The sequence below is a fragment of the Gracilinanus agilis genome, chromosome 3, assembly GCF_016433145.1.
Source record: "Gracilinanus agilis isolate LMUSP501 chromosome 3, AgileGrace, whole genome shotgun sequence".
NCBI lineage: Eukaryota > Metazoa > Chordata > Mammalia > Didelphimorphia > Didelphidae > Gracilinanus > Gracilinanus agilis.
The window spans coordinates 625,565,497-625,586,314 of record NC_058132.1 but is presented as its reverse complement, the minus strand read 5'-3'; the positions used below and the strand labels follow the sequence as shown (position 1 = coordinate 625,586,314).

General features: G+C 40.3%; 1 protein-coding gene across 4 annotated transcripts in view; it reads right to left on the bottom strand.

The window, feature by feature from the left end:
* Nucleotides 1–18,922, bottom strand: part of AGFG1 (ArfGAP with FG repeats 1) — a 113,251-nt gene extending 94,329 nt beyond the window's left edge. For all 4 annotated transcript variants that reach the window (XM_044670816.1, XM_044670817.1, XM_044670818.1 and 1 more), the window contains exon 1: nt 18,571–18,922. In XM_044670816.1, coding sequence (XP_044526751.1) covers nt 18,571–18,737 — 167 coding nt within the window. In that variant the 5' untranslated portion in view covers nt 18,738–18,922. The remainder of the gene's footprint in view (nt 1–18,570) is intronic.
* Nucleotides 18,923–20,818: the final 1,896 nt, after the last annotated feature.

Here is a 20,818-nt window from a genome sequence, read left to right as displayed (position 1 = left end):
ATCACAAATGAGAACTTTCATAGAAGGAAGAGTAAAAGAAGTTATCATGGAAATGAATGACAAGAAGAAATAGGTGGTACGGAGCAAAAGATGACAGATACACAGCCATAATTCTCTAATAGTACCCTCTTAAGAGGTCAGCAGAAATTGAAGAAAGCCTTCAACATTTTAAATGGGTCCCTGATTTGCTGGTGAGAGGGTACAAATTTATGAAATCACACATCCTTTGTGTTTTGGATAACATTCCCTTAAGTCATAATTCTCTGGTCCTAGTTTCCAACACCAGCCTACCTAACCCTCATAGTCATTATGAACATAAAATGGTATGTGTGTCGACATGGAATCTAGCGACCCTAAACTTGTGGCCTAGTGAGATCTGATGAACCCCAAGTTTTAGGAATGGCTTGTAGGTTGGAGACCCCCAAAGCTTGTGCTTGTTCCCTGTTCCCTGTTCCCGTGAGAATCCACCTAGACTAGCAGTTGCAGACTGAATAATGAACCCTAGGGTAAAGCTAAGTGACTCTTTAGTGCAGTATGTCAGTCTTGTAAGCTGAAGGTCCTGAGTTCAATCCCTGAAAGGGGGATGTGGTACAATGGGAGAAGCTCCTAAGGCAAAAGAATCACTTAGCTTTACTCTAGGGTTCATTATTCAGTCTGCAACTGCTACTCTGGGATTCCCTTCAGGGTGGATTCTCAAAACAGGGAACAACAACAGGGAACAAGCACAAGTTTTGGGGGTCTCCAACCTTCAAGCCATTCCTAAAACTTAGGGTTCATCAGATCTCACTAGGCCACAAGTTTGGGGTCACTAGATTCCATGTCGACATATGGTACATTTAGTTTTAATTCTGACAAAGTATTAAAAGCACTATATAAATGGAAGGTATCATTAGTATTATTTCAGCAGAGTATCTTAGGAAATATTATTTTATCTAGGATATATCAAAAAGGATTACGTGAAGATCTCTTCCAGTAAAGGGGGACCTACTTTCTCCCAAAGCAGCTTATTTTGCTTTTGGGCAAGTCAGTTAAACATTTCCTTAAATCAAACTTACATGTGCTTCTTTGCAATTTCCTCCCACTATTCATAATTCTGTCCTCTGGGGACAAACAGAAGTCTAATTCCTCTTCTAAATATAGTCCTTTAAATATCTAAAGACAGTTATCAGGATGTGTGTGTGTGTGTCTCATATATACCTATTCCCTTCTCCAGAGTAAATTATTCCTAAATGTTCTATGACAAGAAGCAAAGCCCTTTATTTTACTATCTTGGTTATCTCTCCTCCAGATTTGTTTCCAGCTACTGTGTAATTAGAATTTGCTCCCCAGAACTCTCTTTCCCAGCTTCCCATTTTCCTTCTCACCAATATTTTGAGTATAGCTTCCTTACCCCGCCGCCCCCTCCTGGAAGGCCATTATATAGATTGGGTGAAAGCCAGGCAGGTGAATTTTATTCACATGGTCATACTTAAGCTTTGTACTTCTATTTCTTCTACTTCAAGTGATTACTAATAAATGTGATAAAACATAATACTTGGAGTTATTGATATTAATTTAAATCTTACACCATCAATGTCCTTCATAAAATGTGTCTCTCAGAACTAACCACGGTTCTGTGGGATTTATACTCATTTATCCTTCAAAAGTCATTCTAAAGGGGCAGCTGGGTAGCTTAGTGGATTGAGAGTCAGGCCTAGAGACAGGAGGTCCTAGGTTCAAATACAGCCTCAGACACTTCCCGACTGTGTGACCCTGGGCAAGTCACTTGATCCCCACTGCCCACTCTTACCACTCTTCCACCTAGCCAATACACAGAAGTTAAGGGTTTAAAAAAAACAACAACAAATAAACAAAAGTCATTCTAAGACCACAAATGGCAGACACTAACAAGGCAAACATTTTTCACTGTCTCTATAAAACAAATATCCTTAATGGTCCTAACAAAGGAATTATCTTCTTTATTTTGATAAAATAACACTCTATTCTTTAAAAGAAGAACTAGTTAAGGATTTATTGTATCAAAATTTAAATTAACTTATTTATGAGAGAATTTAATTTATAATACTCTAGATCAGTGATGGTGAACCCATGGCATATGTGCTAAAGATGGCCCCGTCTCTGTGGACACATCTATAGTCACTCACCAGATTTCATTACTAGAAAGCCAGAGGGACTCAGGGTGAAGCTGTTCCCCTCTTCCTCTCTATGCACCTAAGGACATTTTTCCCATCATTGCCCCTCTGCCCAGCAGCCCAAAGGAAGGAACACATGCTACATGAGTGAGTGGCATAGACAGCAGCCTGCTGAGTATGTGGTGAAGGTGATTCTCATGGTGGATTTGGAGAGGAGCTAGGTTTGAGGCACATAGCTGGAGGGGAACAGAGTGCTCAGGCCACTCCCCTCTCCCTCTCCACACACACCTCACATCACTTGTCCCCCTGCCCAGTAGCCCAATGGGAGTACTACCTCCTCTCCTCCCATCTGTAGCAAGGGGGAGGGAGGCTGAAGGGGTGGGTTCTTATGCCACACCTTCTTAACTTATATGGGATTTACTAGCAAATCATATTCTTCCACTCTTCCCAATCATTCTATTACCTTTCTTTTGTTTTTTTTTATAAAGTACACTAATTTGTTTCCCTGAGTCAACCAAATCAAAACAAACTCCCTTTAGGGTTTTCTTTCTTCTCAAGAGTTTGTGATTTCTTAAAGAGTTTTCTCCCAAGTGTCAAAATTACTTAAAGCAGTGATAATGGGCAGATAGGTGACAGAATGGAGACAATGCTAGAACTAGTCATAAGGACCAAATTAGACTCAGACTTCTAGTTCCGGAGGCAAGATGGCAGAGCAGAAGCAGGGAAGCTCAAAACCCCCATGAGAATTCCCTCCAACAAATCTTAAAATAATGCCACAAAACAAATGCAGGAGTGAAAGAACCAACAAGGAGACAGAGTGAAGCAACTTTCAAGAAGAGAAAAACCTAAAAGGTAGGCAGAGAATATCTAGGATGCTGGGGTGAGAGGGGAGCACAGCCATCATGAGGCTACAGCAAGGGAGTAAGTCAAGAATGAGTCTCCCAATCCTCCCCCCAACCCCCAATCCACATCTGCTGTGCCAGGTTCTGAACCTGAGCCCAAGGCAACATACAGACCCTGAGATCCTACCTGGGCAAACAGAAGTCAAAGCCAAGACACACTACTTAAGGTTCCAAGCAAACCTGCAGTAGGGTCCAAAATTCCAGCCCAAGGCAATCTGTGCTGAAGCAGCCTTATCTGTGTGGGCCCAGTGAGGCCAGGAGTCCCAACCAGAGCCTGTGGTGAGGACACGGATCCCAGTGGGGGTAGCTGGTGGGCCCAAAGCTAGGCCCCCTGAACCTTTTGTCAAAAGCTCAAGGATAGGGCAGTTTGCAGTGTATGTAGCCTGATCAAGCCCAGAGTGAGACCAAAAGCTGAAGCCTAAAGTGAGAATTTCAGCCACTGGAAGTCTCAAAGGTTGACTGAATCAGCAGTGAGAGGTGGCTCTCAGAGCTTCCAACCCTCAGGCCATCACACTATCTTGGTTGAACTGAAACTGGCAGAAACCCAGAAATAAAGCTAAGGGTAGCATCAAGGAAGGACTGAAGCTTAAGAGGGTACCCTAACCTCCCAGAGAACAGAGCCTACGGACAAAAAGCTTAGAAAAATGAGCAGACAACAAAAAAAAAAAAGCACCTACCATAAAGAATTTTTATGGAGACAAAGAGCAAGGCACAGATACAGACAGTAAAAGCAAAGCTAAAACATGCAAAGTCCAAAAGAAAAATATGACTTGGACATAGATTCTGGAAGAACTCAAAAGAGGATTTCAAGAAAGACCAAATTTAAAACATGGCCCCATATGTTTGCTCACTTTGCTAAACAACTCTGTGTGTGTCCCTTAACCTGTTTGCCTCCATTTTCATAATACCCATTTTTCCAGGGTTGTTGGAAGATCAAATGAGCCAACATTTGCAAAGCATTAAGCACTTTTGCCTGGCAAATACATAGCAGGCACTTAATAAATGCTGGTTCCCTACATTCTCCAGATGAGAATCTCAATTAGCTACTTATTCCCAATGTGCAGTTTTCCATCTAGAAAATGTGAGATGTTGTAGATAAATTAATAAAGTAGGGTATAAATGTTTAAGATTAGGTATTATTACGAGGCTTATCAAGCAAGGCTGAAGAATTCTAAATGGAATGGGGAAGCAGGAAGTGGCTCTCTCTCTCCTGGGATGGACTCCACATTAGCTGAGTACAAGTTGCTGCTGACTAACTGACTCAGTGGGTGACCTCAGGGAAAGTGGAGTTTGTATCCTGGTATCCTGAAGGAAGAATCATCTGTCTGTGGGAAGTTAGGTTGAGAATGTCAAACCTGGCCTGGGCTACTGGTCATTTCAGGCTGGTTTAACTCCCTAACCTTACCCATCTCAAGGATTACTGGCTGAGGACCTAGGAGAGCTATATCATCGCTGGATTTGGACAGGACTCAGCAGTGAGGATCCCACTTCCATCCCTGATAGTCCAGCTGTGCCTAATATAGCCTTTAGCTTAGTGTAAATAAGTTCCTTCCCTGACCCAGAGACTTGCCCATAGGTTGTTAGAATAGACATCCCTTTCCCTTCCTTCAGAACCAAAGTTTATCTAATTAAACCTGTCTTTATAATTCTTTGGCCCCAGTCTACTCACTTGTTAGTTTCACAGACTCCCAGGCTAGGTGGAACTGTGGTAGCAGTTGGTATCAACTGCCAATCCATAATCTCCCATTCCTTGTTCTTTGGTGGGGTTTGTTTCCCCAGTTTTTTAGTCCAGTCTGTTATCCCTGTCCAGTCAGTCCTCCTTCTCCCCTTTCTCTAAACCTAGTAATATTTAAGTTACCCATAAGAGAGAGAAGGGTGTGGTATATTGTGATTATAAAATTTATTAAAATAAAAACGTCTAAGACTCCAACAAATCATATAATTAAACATTTTTAAATCTCAATATTTTAAACCATCTTCCCATTTGTGTTAACATCTACCACCACTTGTTAACAGAGACCCAAAGAAATTATACTACTATTCTACTCAATTAACAATTATTATTGGAACAGAAACTCATCCCTGGCAACTACGGTAAACAATCAAGAATACATATTCTTTAATTATATATCATTTCCTTTTTTTTGTTAGGCCAATTTTGCCATTATATAAAGTTAAGTAATTGTAATGTGTTTTTACTGGGATTATATTAGTCACAATTATCGAGTGAAAACTGTTAGGCAAGAAAACCACTTTTTTTTTAAAGTTGCAAATATTTAGGCAAAACTCTAAATTATGAATCTTAATACACTCACTTCAAATACTGTGCAAAAAAAGTTTACAATTACTTCTAATCTAACATTGGCAACTATATTTTTGCAAACAAATAATTTTAAAGAATATCTGCTGGTGACTAATATATTCTAAAAAGTTTTCTACTAATGGAATGTGGGGGAGAGGGGAAATTGAGCCTTAAGACACATGAAAACTCCTAAGATCTTCAGTGTTAGCTACTACCATTCACGAATGTGATTTGTTCTATATTGTTGGTAGTGGTCTACACTTTAAAGTATTTCTAAAACAGTTGCGTATATAGCCTTTTTTCTCAACAAAATAAAAATTTGTGCAGCACAGAAGGTGAAGGCCTAGTCCAGTGATGGCAAACCAGTGACACGCATAGCCGTTTTTCGATGACACAGGGCCACATGCTGAGGATGAAACATTTGCTGTAGTGTAGTGTAGACACTCTGTGCCCTATAGATGATAATTCTACCTATATTAATTTACCTATTTTGGTTTACTAAGTACGTTTATATATTACAATTATACATTTTTGTTATTTAAACTATAAATATCACAAAATTATGGTTTTTTAAATGACACACCACCCAAGTTATGCTCGGTTATTTGGCAAATTTTGACCCACCAAGCTCAAAAGGCTGCCCTTTTGGGCTAGTCCATTCAATGTTTTATTAATTACTTATCTGCAAAGAAGGAAGAGGCTGGTTTAAAAAAAAACTTTACTAGTTATAGTATTTTTTTTAGACTGATATACTATCTAATTTGACAAATACTGAAGTTAATTCAATATTACAGTTTAAACTAAATTTAGATATTCAGTATATGTACTTTGTCAATAGAAGGAATCCCTCCTTGATACAAGTTGCTATATTATCCCCATCCCTTATGACTTAGTATATGATCTTTCAGAATTAATATGACCAAAATATGCATCACCCTCTGACCAACCTGGCAATAAGGCAACCACTCAAAATTATGCTTAACTGGTCTCATGACAAGACACATACGTTCTATCTCTTAGATCCATATATACTTAAAGCCTTTAATTTCTGTACTCAAAAGTACATCTGTACTCAAAAGTATAATCTGCCAGATTTTGTACTCCTCTAGCATAAACTTCAAAAAGCCTGAATTAATCATAAGTACAAGTCTCACAAAAAGCAAAATTGCTTACTGTGCTACATAAACATTTTAAGAAAACTATAAGCATTCTTATAATTTTCTTTGTTTCTAATTATGTGTCCCAAAGACAGGTCTTAAGCCTGACTCTAAGACCAGCTCTCCTACCACTATACTCAGATTTGCCTCTTTCTACAGTTATAATAATGAACTTTTTCCAATTAAAAGTATATTAACATTTATATGGCACTTTAAAGGTTGCTGTTTGCATATTATTTCATTTGATATATATATATGAAACTTCAATAAAAGTTTTATTTCCCATTTCTTTTTTTTTTTAATCCTTACCTTCAGTCTTAGAATCACCACCATGTATTGATTCTAAGGCAGAAGAGCAGTAAGGGCTAGGCAATGGGGGTTAAATGACTTGCCTAGGCCTTGCAATCCACTGAGCTATGCAGCTGCCCCCTATTTCCCTTTTCTAAAAAAATGGTTTCCCTTCACCATCAACATGTTTTTTTCTTAATAACTTAAGACTCCTAAACTATGAATGCAGAAAGGGACTTTAAATTCCTTCTAAGAGAGGGGCTCTTTACCTGCTATCTGTGTGTAAATTAAGATGGGAAAAAAATTTACAACTATTTTCATTACTCTGTAAATGAAATGTTGCATTTCCCTCATTTATTAAGCACTTTCTATATGCCAAATACTATGCTAAGGGCTGGGAGAGATGTGTTGGAGGGAGGGGAGAAGTAGCAAGGGCTCTGAGGAGAGGCACCTAGAAGAAATCCTGACATGAGACACCAGTAGCCTGGGTTTTCTCCTCTTTTGTGGGGGTTGGAGGGTGAGGGGAGGGTTGGGGAGGCAAGGCAGCAGGAGGTGTTGTTATCACTTCAATATATTTGTGATCTCAAGAATGTGAATAACTCCTACCAATCAAAGATCTAGGTAAGTAATAAGGATGCTGAATTTAAATGGAATTGAACTCATCAAAGGCCTCTCATTCCTTTCCACTACTACCCATGTCTTCTCAAAAATCTTCTACTGGAGCCCTGAAACATGTTAGGGGTGTTCCTCTGACAAGACTCTGGGACTGTACTAATTTTTAGTTTTTCCTTATAGAATGTCTAAATCTGCTTTCTGCAAGTTCTACCTAATACTCCTCTAGTTATGGCCTTTAAGAAACAACCCAAAGGAGTAAAATACCTATTTCAGAGGCCAATCCTTTAAGAACTGTTACCGTGTCCTCTTAGTGTTTCTTTTCTCCAAACTTAATATGCCCAGTTCCTTCAATTGATTACCTTGGTTGCCCTCTTCTGGATGCCTGTCAGTTTATCACTGTCCCTCCTAAAAAATGATACCAACAAAACAATTATTCCAGATGTAGTCTGACCTGGAAAGGCAGATACAACAGTCCTAGAGAGTCTCTAGTCTCTAGTCCTAAATAGAATGTCATTGTTTAGTCAAAAACTATATACAGCTGGGTGGCTCAGTGGTTTGAGAGGCCTAGAAACAGGAGGTAATCTGGCCTCAGATGCTACCTACCTATGTGACCTCCAAGCAAGTCACTTACCTTCATTGATTCTAAGACAGAAGGTAAGGGTTTTTTAAATAACTATACTGACTATATAGGCTGTCATAAAACACAATTAACTGAGCTTGCACTGTACTAAAACCTGCAGCTTTTTCTTAAATCAAAGACTTAAATTTCAAATGATTTTTTCTTATTAGAAGTCCAATTATCAAACTGTTTCTAAATCCTGTCTATTTGCTAGTGATAAATTTGCTATGTTTACCAGCTCATTAAAAATTTTACCAGTTCATTAAAAATATGATATACTAATTATGTCTTTATCTAAGTGGTTAATAAAAGAAATTAAAGTGCACAAAGTTGGACACAAATTCCTGGGAGCACTAGAGACCTCTTTCTAAAGGTGACATTGAATCATTAATGTTCAATCTTTGGGTATGGCAATTCACAATCTTAACTATTATCTAGCCAAATTCTCTACATTTTCCCCCATAAAAATGGCATGATTTTTTTTAAATGCCTTGCTAAAGTGTAGGAAAAGTTGCATTTACCTTGAAATACCATTTTACTTTTGGTTTGGACCTGTAATTTCAGTTGGGTAAGGGAGGGGTTGAATTTCTGAATTAAAGAACAGCCTCTATGTAAATAGGAGCTTAGAAAGTTTCCTGGGAGACCCAAAGTTTAAGTGACTTGCTGGTAATCACTAAAACGGCATACAGTATATCATCGGCAGGATTTGAACCATGGTCTTCCTGATTACAAGATATCTGGGTTCTCCAACCATAACAAGTATCCATCTAGTAATTATTTTTAAAAACAAAGTTAGTCTGGCTTAACCTATTCTTGAAGACATAAAACTGGCTCTGATTATGGATGGCTTACTTATCTAGATGATAAGGAGACTTGATTATCATACTTGTAATATTTTGTGACATTTGTGAATCTCTTAACCCCTTTATGACTAAGGTTTCTTCATTTATAAAAAAGTTTGCATAATGCTTCCTATACAAATGGCTTCACAGATTTATTATGAGAAAAGCTCAGATATTTTAGAGAATTTTTAGTTGCTTTTATATCCCCCACAACCCCAATTGTGCTTCAAACACAACTCTTTTTTAATTATCTGTTAATATGTATATTTGGTGCAAGAGTTTTGTTTTTCTTTGGAGAGGGCGAAAGAGAAAAAAGAATTGCTCAATGCCTGAAAAAATATATTTTATATTTGTTCAACTAATTGTTAAAAGGTATTTCACTCTGAAACAAGAGAAGTCTCTCCAAAGTTACTAAGTAAATCTAATAGGTTGTTCTTTACCCTCATATTTTTTTATCTCTTCATCATCTGACATTGCTGATCACCCACTCTCTTCCTAAATACTCTCCCCCATCTGGGTTTACCTGCTCCCTTCTTAGCTCTCTTCCTATATGTTTAAGTGCTCCTTAATATCATTTGCCAATTCAAAATCTATGCTACATTAACTGTGATGCTATCCCCCAACCCTCTCCAAGGTCCTTTTCTCTTTTCTCTCTATACCCTCTCTTGGTAACTTCATCAGCTCCCATGGGTTCAGTTACCATCTCTAGTAGAGTGACTCCAAAATCTATGTATCAGTCCTAGTCTATCCTGACTGTCAACAGTCATCTCATCACCAAATGCCTACTGGACATTTCAAACTAGACATTCCACCAACATCTCAAATTCTTTTCCCTGAAAACCCACTCCTCTTAATTTTCCTATTATTACACAGGGCCTTCCTCTAAGTCACCCAGGCTCATATAATATCAGTGTCATTCTCAATTCTTCATTCTCACTCATCCCAACTTCTATTTCCACCACCTCTTGCATTGTAATTCAGCCTCTAATCACCCTCTTTCCTGGACTACTATAATCTTCTAAATGGCTTAGGTACCTCAAGTATCTTCTCACTCCAAACCATACTCCATAAAGCTATCAAAACCTCCTACTCAAAAAACTCCAATGATAGCATTTACTTATTAATTACCTCCAGAAGTAAATACAAGATCTTTTGTTTGACATTTTTGTTTCTGCATGTGAGCCCTTTCTACCTTCCTAGTTTTTCTGTACATCTAGCCACACTGGCCTACTTTCTGTTCCTCACATACAATTCCATCTCCCATCTCTACATCTTTGTAATATGGCTATCCTCCATTCCTCTCACTTCACCTACCTTTTGGAATCGCTAGTTCATACACCATTTTTCATCTAAGGTCTTTCATGATCATACCTAATAGCATAGCCTCCTTGGAGGTATGAAATGCTTAACTTTCCGTACCCTAGTATCTCTAGTACTCATTCTCTCAGCCCCCAGGTTGACAACTTAGGTAACTCTTCACTCTCTCTCACCTTCCACATCCAATCTGTTGCCAAGTTCTATCACTTTCATTTCCTACCATCTCTTGTCTATGTCCCCTTCTCTCTTCTAACATTGCCACTATGGTAGCGCAGCTCTCATCAGTCTGTCAGTGGGTCAGCCTGGTTCAAGATTCTCCCTGCTCAATGTCTATCAATTTGGGAATGAAAGAACAAATTGTGGTATGTGTTGGAGATGGAACACTATTGTGCATAAAAAACAATGAGCAGGATAATTTCAGAAAAAGCTGGAAAGACCTTCATGAATTGATGCAGAGCAAAATAATAATAACTGGGAGAATACTGCAAACAGTAACAGCAATACTGTATGCTAATCAACTATGATAGATTTGGCTACTCCCAAGAATACAATCATAGAGGATAATTCTGAAGGACTTATGACAAAGAATGCTATCCACCTCCAGAGAAAGAACTGTTGAAGTCACATGCAGATCAAAGCATGCTATTTTTCATATTATTTATTCATTTATTTTGAGATTTTGGTTTTAAACGAGTATTTTCTTAAAACAATGACCAATATGAAAGTATGTTTTGCATACTACATGTATAACCCTGATCAAATTACTTACTTTCTATAAGAGGCAAGAGGGAATGGAGAGACAGACAAATTGGATCTTATACTTTTTTTTTTAAACCCTTGTACTTCGGTGTATTGTCTCATAGGTGGAAGATTGGTAAGGGTGGGCAATGGGGGTCAAGTGACTTGCCCAGGGTCACACAGCTGGGAAGTGGCTGAGGCCGGGTTTGAACCTAGGACCTCCTGTCTCTAGGCCTGACTCTCACTCCACTGAGCTACCCAGCTGCCCCAGGATCTTATACTTTTGGAAAATGCATGATGAAAATTGTTATTACGTGTAAATGGAAAAATAAAATACCTTTGAATTATTAAAAAATATATATTTTCCCCACTCTAGTCTAACATCCATTCGGCTGCCAAATTGATCTTCTTAAAGGACAAGCCCAATGATATTACTCTTCTACTCAATAAACTCGAGTAGCTCCCTTCTACCTACAGGAGGAAATATAAAATCTTCTGTTTGGCTTTTAAGGCCCTTCATAAAGTTAACCCTTCTTATCTTACCCCACCCCACACACAAACTCTTATTCTGTAATCCTGTGACATTGTCAGCCTTGCTATTTCTAGATTAAGACACTCAACTCTGGGCATTTTTATTGGCTCTCCCCAATACCTGGAATTCTCTCTCTCCTTATTCCCAGCTCCTAGCTTCTGTTAAAACTCAGTTAAAACACTACCTTCTACAACAAGAAGCCTTACTTCTTCCTCTTTAATGACCAGTACTTCCCTTTGATGATTAATCATCTCCAGTATATCATATATATATGTTTGTATATCTCCAAGTTATCCTGTATACATTTTACCTGTATATAGCTGTTTTCAAGTTGTTTTCCCAAATAGACCTTAGCCTCCTTGAGAACAGGGATTGTTTTTTGCTTTAATTTGTATCCCTAGTGCTTGACACTAAGTAGGTATTTAATAAATATTTGTTGTTTGATTCACTCATTTATACTCAATTTGTAGCCATGTCCAGTTGGGAAGAGTGGGTGTGTGTTACTTCTTATCTCATTTGCCCGTGGCATTAAGCAAATTGCCCATATGGTCCCACAGAGAGAATTCCCCCACCTCCCACCCACCCAGCCAGTCCTAAACTCAGGACTTCAAAACTCTTAGACAAATCTTCAAAATCCAGTATGCCTTGCCAGCTTCCCTATCATTTGACTGGGTTGCGATAACTTTAGTCCTGTTAGTTTAAAGAAAATTAACACAACTAAAGAAAGTCAAAAGGATTTGCAACAAAATATAGTTCACTTTTAATTTTAGCTAAAGTGCTGTGTTTGGAGTATGAACTTAACTAAATCTGTCTCTCTCTGGGTATCTGTTCCTTCATCTATAAAATGAGATGAAACTAGATAGCCTCCCAAGTTCTTTCCAACTCTAAATCTAGGAGCTGGTGAACTTTAGCTACAAATTGCTAACCCTTTCAATATCCTAACTTTCTGCCAAACTCAACATATACCTTTAAATGAACTGCTTTTTACTCTTTATTATAAGGTAGTGATGGTGAGCCTATGGCACAAGTGCCAAAGTGCAGAGCACTCTCTGCAGGCACTCAGCCATCCTTCTTCCGCAACTCCCCTCCCCCTCTTCACTGTGCCTGAAGACATTTTTTCACATCCCCCACCCCTCTCTTCCCAGCAGCCCCATGGGAGCACCCAGGGGTAAGGTGGGTGGATCATAGGTGGAAGAACTGGAGGGGAGCAGAGCACTCAGGCCACTCCCTTCTCCCTCTCTACACTCAAAGAAGACATTATTCACTCCACCCACCCCTCACCCAGCAGCCCAATGGGGGCACTTTTTCCCTCTCCTGTGTGGGTAAGGAGGGTAAGGATGCTCCCAGCATATGGTGGGGGGAAGGGCATAGCACTTGGTCTGGGAGTGGGGCCCAGCACTCCATCTCTAAAAGGTTCACCATCACTGTTATAAGGGATAGTCTATGAAAGAAGTTGATGTTGTTTAAAAAATAATAATAATAATTAAAAAAAGAAGTTGAAGTAGTTGATTTTTTTTAGAATTTCTTTTTTTAAAAGGCATTGTTTTTAAAGACAGGTCTTTGTTTCTGGGGAAGTGTGGGGTCATTAATGGAGCTCTACAGTTTCCCACAGGCAATTCAATTTTTCTACTTAATTTTGGGCCCAGCTTGAAATCCATCTGCAATGCTGAGGGGGAGGAGGGATAAAGTAGAGGAAGGGGAGGGAGAGAGAAAGATCTCTACCCACCATACCACATTGTCTCTCTATAAATCATGTCTAAAAATAAAATTTTAATTCTTCCCTCTTAAAACAAACTTAATCATTATTATGCTTTCATTTCTATTACCTATCAATCACTTAAAATGATTTCAAGACTCACTAAAATAGTTTAATTTCTCTAAAGTAAACTCTTCAATTAAAAGACAAGCATTTATCAAGTACTTAGTACCACATGCTAGACAGTTATGTTAACTGCTGAGGACAAAGAAAAAAACAGTCTCAGCCCTTAAGAAGCTTACATTCTAATGAAGAAACCTGTATATAAATAGGTACCTACAAAATACAGAGTAGATAGACTAAAAATTGGTGATAAAATAGTAAGGAAAAGGTGACAGGGACCAAGAAAGAACTTCTGTAGATGTGGTGGAAGCTGAATCTTGGTGGAAAAAAAGTAGGGATTCTAAGAGGGAGACATGAGAAGTGTGTATTCCAGGCATTGGGCTGGACAATAAAAGGTAAGAAGAAAGGAAAGGACATGTCCTGTATGAGGAATAGGAAGTAGGCCAGTATAGCCAGACTGTAATGAATATGGAGATGATGTGGGAAAAATGGAAAGGTTGGAAGAGGCTACCTTATGAGAAGCTTTAAATGACAACCAAAGGATGCTATTTAATCCTTGAGTGTGCTACTACAGTTTACTGAGTAAGAGAGTGATGTTAGTGATCTAAGAAAATCACTTTGGTAACTATGTGGAAAGATAGACTTAGAGTGGGAAAAGGATTGAAACAAGAAGACCAAACAGAAGATTGTTACAACAGTAGAAATGGAAAAAGTGATGAGGGATGTACTTCTGTGTTATGTAGTAGTGGGAGTAGAGGAGGAAAAAGATGTAGATGTTAGATACAGAAATGATAAAATTTCACCACTGTAAGGTAAAATGAGGAGTCACTTAATGCAAAGGTTGTGAACCTGAGTGACTAGAAGAATGGTGGTGCCCTCTTTAGTCATGAGTAAAAGAATCTTGCTTTGGGACATGTTGAGTTGGGAATGCATATGGGACATCCAGTTTTAAATTGCCTATTGTAAGGCAGTTGGTGATGTAGGATTGAAGGTCAGAAGAGTCTAAAGAGAGATGGATAAATACATCTAGAAATCATCAGCAAAAATAGGAGCTGATGAGATCACCAATTATGATACTATAAATGGGGAAAAAAAGAACCTAGGGCAGAAGCTTGGGGCACATGTCAGAACCAAAAGGGAGGCTCAAAAGAAGCAATCAAGCCTGCAACTTGGACAATCAAGGCAGAAATACTATTATAAAAATGGAGAAAGTATTCAAGGGAGATGATTAAGAATATCAAATGGAGCAGAGAAGTCAAGAAGTGGGTTTGAGAAAAACCATTAGATCTGTAAATGAAGAGATCATTGGTAAACCTGGTGAACGTAGCTTCAGAAAAATGAAGCCCAAAGCCAGCCTGCAGAGAGCTTAGAAGAGAATGAAAAAAAGAAGAAATGAAGGCACTCAATGTAGATAGCTTTGTCAAGGAGTTTAGTTGATTAAGGGAGATACATAGGACAAAGTATGGGAGGATTTAGTGAGGTTTTTTTTAAGGAGGATGCATAGTTATGTTTGTAGGAAAAGGAACCATTAAAATAAGAGATTCAAATTTTTTCAAGATTATTCATCTTTAGAGAGATTAGGAATGACAGTAAGGTAGTTTTCTGGTGAAGATGGAAGTGGATGGGGATATATATATATGTTGAGAGATTGGGTTTGTCAAAGAGAAGGGTTTGCTCTTTACGAATGGACATTTTACTTTTGTGTGTTTGTGTGATGAGGCTAGATCATTAACTGAAAGAGTGGGTGGAAATAATACGGAGAGCTTGAGGAGAGAATTTTAGAGAAGCCACTTTGGCAAATGAAATAAAGCACTGATCTAAGAAGAATAAAAGAACTGCTCTGAATCAGTGAGAACCAGTTGAGATCAGATAACAAATGTGTAGTGGGCCCATCTGCAGTTTCATGACATCTTCTAGCACTGTTTAGCAGATGAGTAGGATAGTAGGAGGAATACAGTCTTTAAAAGTTTTAGTCAATTGCAAATTCCCACACTAAATACTACTACATTTTATAGCAACAGATAAAATAATGAGGTATAGCAGTTCAACTAAAGGCAAAAGAAACTATGTTTGAAAAGTTACATTAGGCTTTATTTCCCCTACAAGTTCCTGACTCACAATAGTTCACAGGCTCTTAAATTAGCAGAAATTCTGTCATATTCCTGATAAAAAAATTTTTTTAAACAGATATTGTTAAAATTTTTGAACTATAGTTTTTAGCACTTATCTGTAAGTACAAAAAGTAATGTCTACTGCATGCATACTTTAAGATTTTATAAGCATGGGGGGCAGCTGGGTAACTCAGTGAATTGAGAGTCATGCCTAGAGACAGGAGGTCCTAGGTTCAAATCCGGCCTCAGCCACTTCCCAGCTGTGTGACCCTGGGCAAGTCACTTGACCCCCATTGCCCACCCTTACCACTCTTCCACCTATGAGACAATACACCGAAAGTTAAGGGTTTAAAAAAAAAAAGATTTTATAAACATGGTGAGATAAACATAAAAACCAGATGCTTGAAATTTGTACATTTATTCAAGAAACAGAGCCAGCTCTATTTGAGCTTCAGGTGAAAAACCCAATACCTAAATATAAACCTCCCTATCTGGCTGGCTAGAATATACATCAACTATACTTTAAGTGGTAATAATAAGCATTTATATAGTGACTTAAGGTTTGCAAAGTGCTTTATAACTATTATCTCATTTTACCCTCACAACAACCCTAGAGGAGAAGGTGCTATTATCCTTATTTTACAAAGGTAGAAACTGGCCACAGAGACTAGGTGACTGACATCACATAGTGAGTAGCAAACAAAAAGATACAGATCTGTGTTCAAATCCTTCCTGAGACAACTTATTAGATTTTTATATATATTTACATATATTTATGTGTATTTATGTGTTACCTTAGGCAAGTCACTTAACATGTCTCAGCCTTTGTTTTCTCATCTGCAAAAGGAGGAAGCTGGACCTCCAAGACAGTCTCTAAAATCACTTCTAGCCCAAAACCCATATTCCTTCTGAATTTCTTTTTCCACAAACAAGCATACACACAAGAGATTCTATGCAAAAAAAAAAAAAAAACAAACAAACAAAAAACACACACACAGAAGTGAACAGGGAAGCAAATATTAATCATAACTGATGATTAAAAAAAAAGTAAACTGTTCTAAGGAAATTCAATATTGGACCAATTCATTCAGTTTAGTTATCATTATACTACACACAAAATTGCTTTTTTTCAATTCTGCAAGAATTGTGGTTATCCTGAAAATCAGAATTCAAATCCAGAAAGCCATTATTCTCAATTATGTGATTAGTACTGCACTAAACAAAACTATGTTAAATATTTTAAATTGTCAGAATTTCCATTTTCTTTTCAGTAGCAAAACTATCTTCAAAAACTGCCTTTTTGGGGCAGCTGGGTAGCTCAGTGGAGTGAGAGTCAGGCCTAGAGACAGGAGGTCCTAGGTTCAAACCCGGCCTCAGCCACTTCCCAGCTGTGTGACCCTGGGCAAGTCACTTGACCCCCATTGCCCACCCTTACCAATCATCCACCTATGAGATAATACACCGAAGTACAAGGGTTTAAAAAAAAAATTAAAAAAAAAAAAAAAAAAAGAAAACAAAAACTGCCTTTTCTTTTCAATCTTTACTTTAATGGTTCTATGACACAAGGGCAAGGACTAGGCAAAAAGGGTGTTAAGTTACTTGCCCAAGGGACACCCAGTTACTGAAATGTCTAGGCCAAATCTGAATCCAGGTCCTCCAGGAGGGAGGATCTATCTATGCCAACTGGCTACCTCAAAAACTGCCTTTCTGCAGTATTTCATATAGGTACCTAAGAATAATTACATGAAAGAAGTCCCAAACCATTAAAAGTCAAATCCTGTTACAACACTAAGAGGTACCTAAATTCTCTCATTGTACTGCAATCTGCTTATTCTGAATATTTTCTTCAAATAACTGGAATTTTGGAAGGAATTTGAAAATATTTAAAATTTCTTCAATTTTACATTTATTAAAGTGAGCTGCAAACAACAAATCTATTAATTTCTCTGCTATGGATGTTTCTGAATGGTTTCACTGTAAGCAAAAATCCTCTCTTCCAGCAGGGATGTTTTTTAAGTTTGTATGTAAATAAGAAAATCAAATCATCTGAGATACACTATAAAAGTTTAACATTTATTTCAAAGATATGGTATAAGGCCAAAAAAGTAAAAGATCAATTTAAAAGTTGTGATCCTATGACTTTAATTTCAGTGCTGTATGACCTCAGGGCAAGTCATATAATCTCTGGATTTCCGTTTTTATGTCAAAAATGAGGGGGAGAAAGTAGATAATCTCTGAGGTCCATTTCAACTCTAGGATCTTTCCATTGCTTCGATCTCTACAAAGTCCATGATTTTCTGCTTCTGCTTTAATTCTGTAATACATTCACCAGAAGTGTCATGAAATCTCCCCAATTTTGTTCAAATTTAAAAATGGACTTTTTGCACTTAATTGTTTGGCTGATTCAAGAGCAAAGTGGGGGGGAGAGTTGGGGAGAACACAGAAATATATTATACATATATGTGTGTATGAAAATACATATACACGTGTATATATATGTTAAAAGGTCCATTATTGGACGTGCCCTGAATTTCTATCCAAGCCTCCCCCAAATTAGTCACTTCATGCACGAACTGCATACTTTTCTCCTCCATATTTATCTTACAATCAAGGGTTTTTAAGTGTCTAATAACAACTACTTCTTGGCCAATCATTCACCAACTCTGGCTCCAAAGTAACTGATGTGCACAAGGAGTCTGGTTTCCAGATACATATCCTGGCTTAGATAACCCGTTCTAAAAATTTATGCCAAAATTTCGAACCGAAAATCAAAAGAACGACTGCAGCAACAACTTAGAGCCAAGTATTTTTCATGAGGAAAATGCAATCAAGGAAACCAAATGCCCACCGCCAGGGTCCCCGGCGCGGAAACTTTTATTTTGGGGGTCTAGGGACCAAGCCGTGGGGCGGCTAGCCTGCAGAGACGGAAGAACGGGGTCAAGTGTACACACAACTCCCGTCCCCTCCCAGCCGGCCCGGCTCCAACTCCCGAAGCTCCCCCCCACCCCGAGCCCTGGTACAGGGGTTGCAGGCTTCCCTAGAGCCCTCCGTGCAGGTTTCCCTGAGAGGATCCACACACACACACACACACACACCCGGTCCGAAGGCAGGTGCCTCCCTCCCTCCCCTGAGAATCCCGATAGGCGGGGCACACAAAGGATCCCGCGCCCCCACCCCCACCCCCGCCCGCACTCACAAGCTGCCGGAGCAAGAGGTACACACGAAGGAGCCCACGGTCATGTTCACGTAGGTGGGGCCCCGCTGGTCACAGTCGAAGCACTTGCGGTTGTGCGCGAGGCCGGTCATGTCCCGCAGCATCTTCAGGTGCTTCTCCTCCTGCTTCCGCTTCGCGCTGGCCGCCATGGCCGCGGCGGGGAGGAGAGGGAGGGAGCCGGGCGGCGCTGCGCCCGGACCCCGCACCGCGCACCACCCGCTCTCCTGTCAGCCGTCGCCGCCGCGCTCAGGCACCCCCGGCTCGACTCGGCTTGGCCCGGCACGGCCCGACCCGGCACGGTCCCGGCCCTCGGGCCGCCCCGCCGCAGCCTCCGCGCGCCCGCTCACTGGACTACCCCAACAAGCGGCCCACAACGAGCGCCGACCCCGGTCGCTGCTGCCGCCGCCGCTGCCCCTGCCCCTACCACTGCTGCCGCCGCCGCCACCACCTTCTCGACTTCTCCTGAGGGGAAAAGACAAGGAAGGGGAACGGCCAAGAGGAGGCCCGCCCCGGGGCGGCCGCAGGCCAAGTGACCGCCTCCGCCCTCGTCTGGACGGGAGGAGTCACTGCAGGCAGTGTGCGCGCAACGGGGGAGTGGGCGTGCCCAGGCTTGGCACCCTCCCTCTGCAAATCTGCTCGGGACCATCGGTTCTCCACCAAGTTTGTGGGTCTGGCGTGGGGTGCATGCTGGCTACCCTGGGGAGCCAGGGAGCCCTTTGGGGGCATTCTCTGTGTGCTCAGCACTTAGCAAGGAACCTGGCCCAAAGGAGGCGCTCCATAAATCGTGCAATAAAAGCATTCATTCATCCATCCATCATCCTTCCTCCCTTCCTGCTTTCCTTCCTCCGGCCTTCCCTCCCTTCCTCCCTCCCTTTTCCCCTCTTCCGCACCAGCCTTCTCTCGCTCCCATCTTTCCTCCTCCTCTTCCTCTCTTCCCTTCATCCCCTGTCCTTCCCTCCGTCCTTTCCTTTTCTTCCTTCCCTCTCTCCCTTCCCGCTGTATTCCGTTATCCACATTCTCTTTGATTTCCTCATCACACACACACACACACACACACACACACACACACACACACACCCCTAAACCAATGAAACTTCTTTTCCATTTTCCCCATCCCATCCCATTTATTCCCGGCACATGGCCCTTAGGACCGTCCTCCTAGTCACAGGTCTTCCAAACCTGGTATCTAAGCTCTTAGCACCAGACCTGGCAAAGTACAATCAATTTAAATGCTGACTCCCCTCTGCCTACCTCTGTCCCACCGGCCAAATTCATCTCCCTTTTATTATGCAGAGCTGACATCTAAGGGGTCCGCCTTTGTCTCCCAGATAGTTTAAATTCTTAGCCTGGCATTCAAGCCTCCGGACAAATTGCACCCATCTTATCTTTTCAGCTTTACCGTTCGTGCTTTTGTACCTTTTCAGGGCTCCCTGGCCACATTCCCCACCTGCTGTAACCCTACAGGGTCCTTTAAGACCAGCCTCAAATGCATTATCTTCTTTGAAGCCTTTCTTGGTCCTCATCCATCAGACAGACCTCACACATACACACAGCATCCAGTTGGCCCCCCTCTTAGGCACTTGCCATCTGTCATAGCATTTCTGATTTCTAAGGAACATCCAGGGGTCAACTGTCTCATCCGACCTGAATGAGGAATAGGAATGTCTGAATAAGAAACTCCACTGCAAACTTGCTTGATAAATTCACATCCAGCTTTAGTTTAAATACTTCCAAGAATCAGAAACTCACTACCTCCCAAAGCAGCCTTTTTGGGCAGCTATAAATGTTAGGGAAATTGTATCTTATATTCAACTAAAGGCTCAAGTATCCATCTCAGCACATTGCTCCAAGCTCTATCCCCTGGGGCCAACCAAAACAAATGATGGGTTTCTTCCACCAGAAAACCTTTCAGCTATTAAAAGATAATTGTTATCTTGTACTCTGGTGGTAGATTGTGAGCTCCAAGAAGAAAGTAGGGGCCTCATTTAATCAGTCTTTGTGGACCTTCCCACCAGCCCAGTAGCATGTAGGACAATACTCTGTGTAAAATGTTTAATAAATGTTCACTGATTCAAATCTGACCTCTGACATTTCCCAGCTATGTGACCCTGTGCAAGTCCCTTAACCCCCATTGCTTAGCATCTCTCTTGTCTCCTTAGTGTCCTCTTAAGACAGAAGGGAAGGATTTTAATGAATAAATAAGTAAATTGTTGACTGAGGTAGAAGCCCC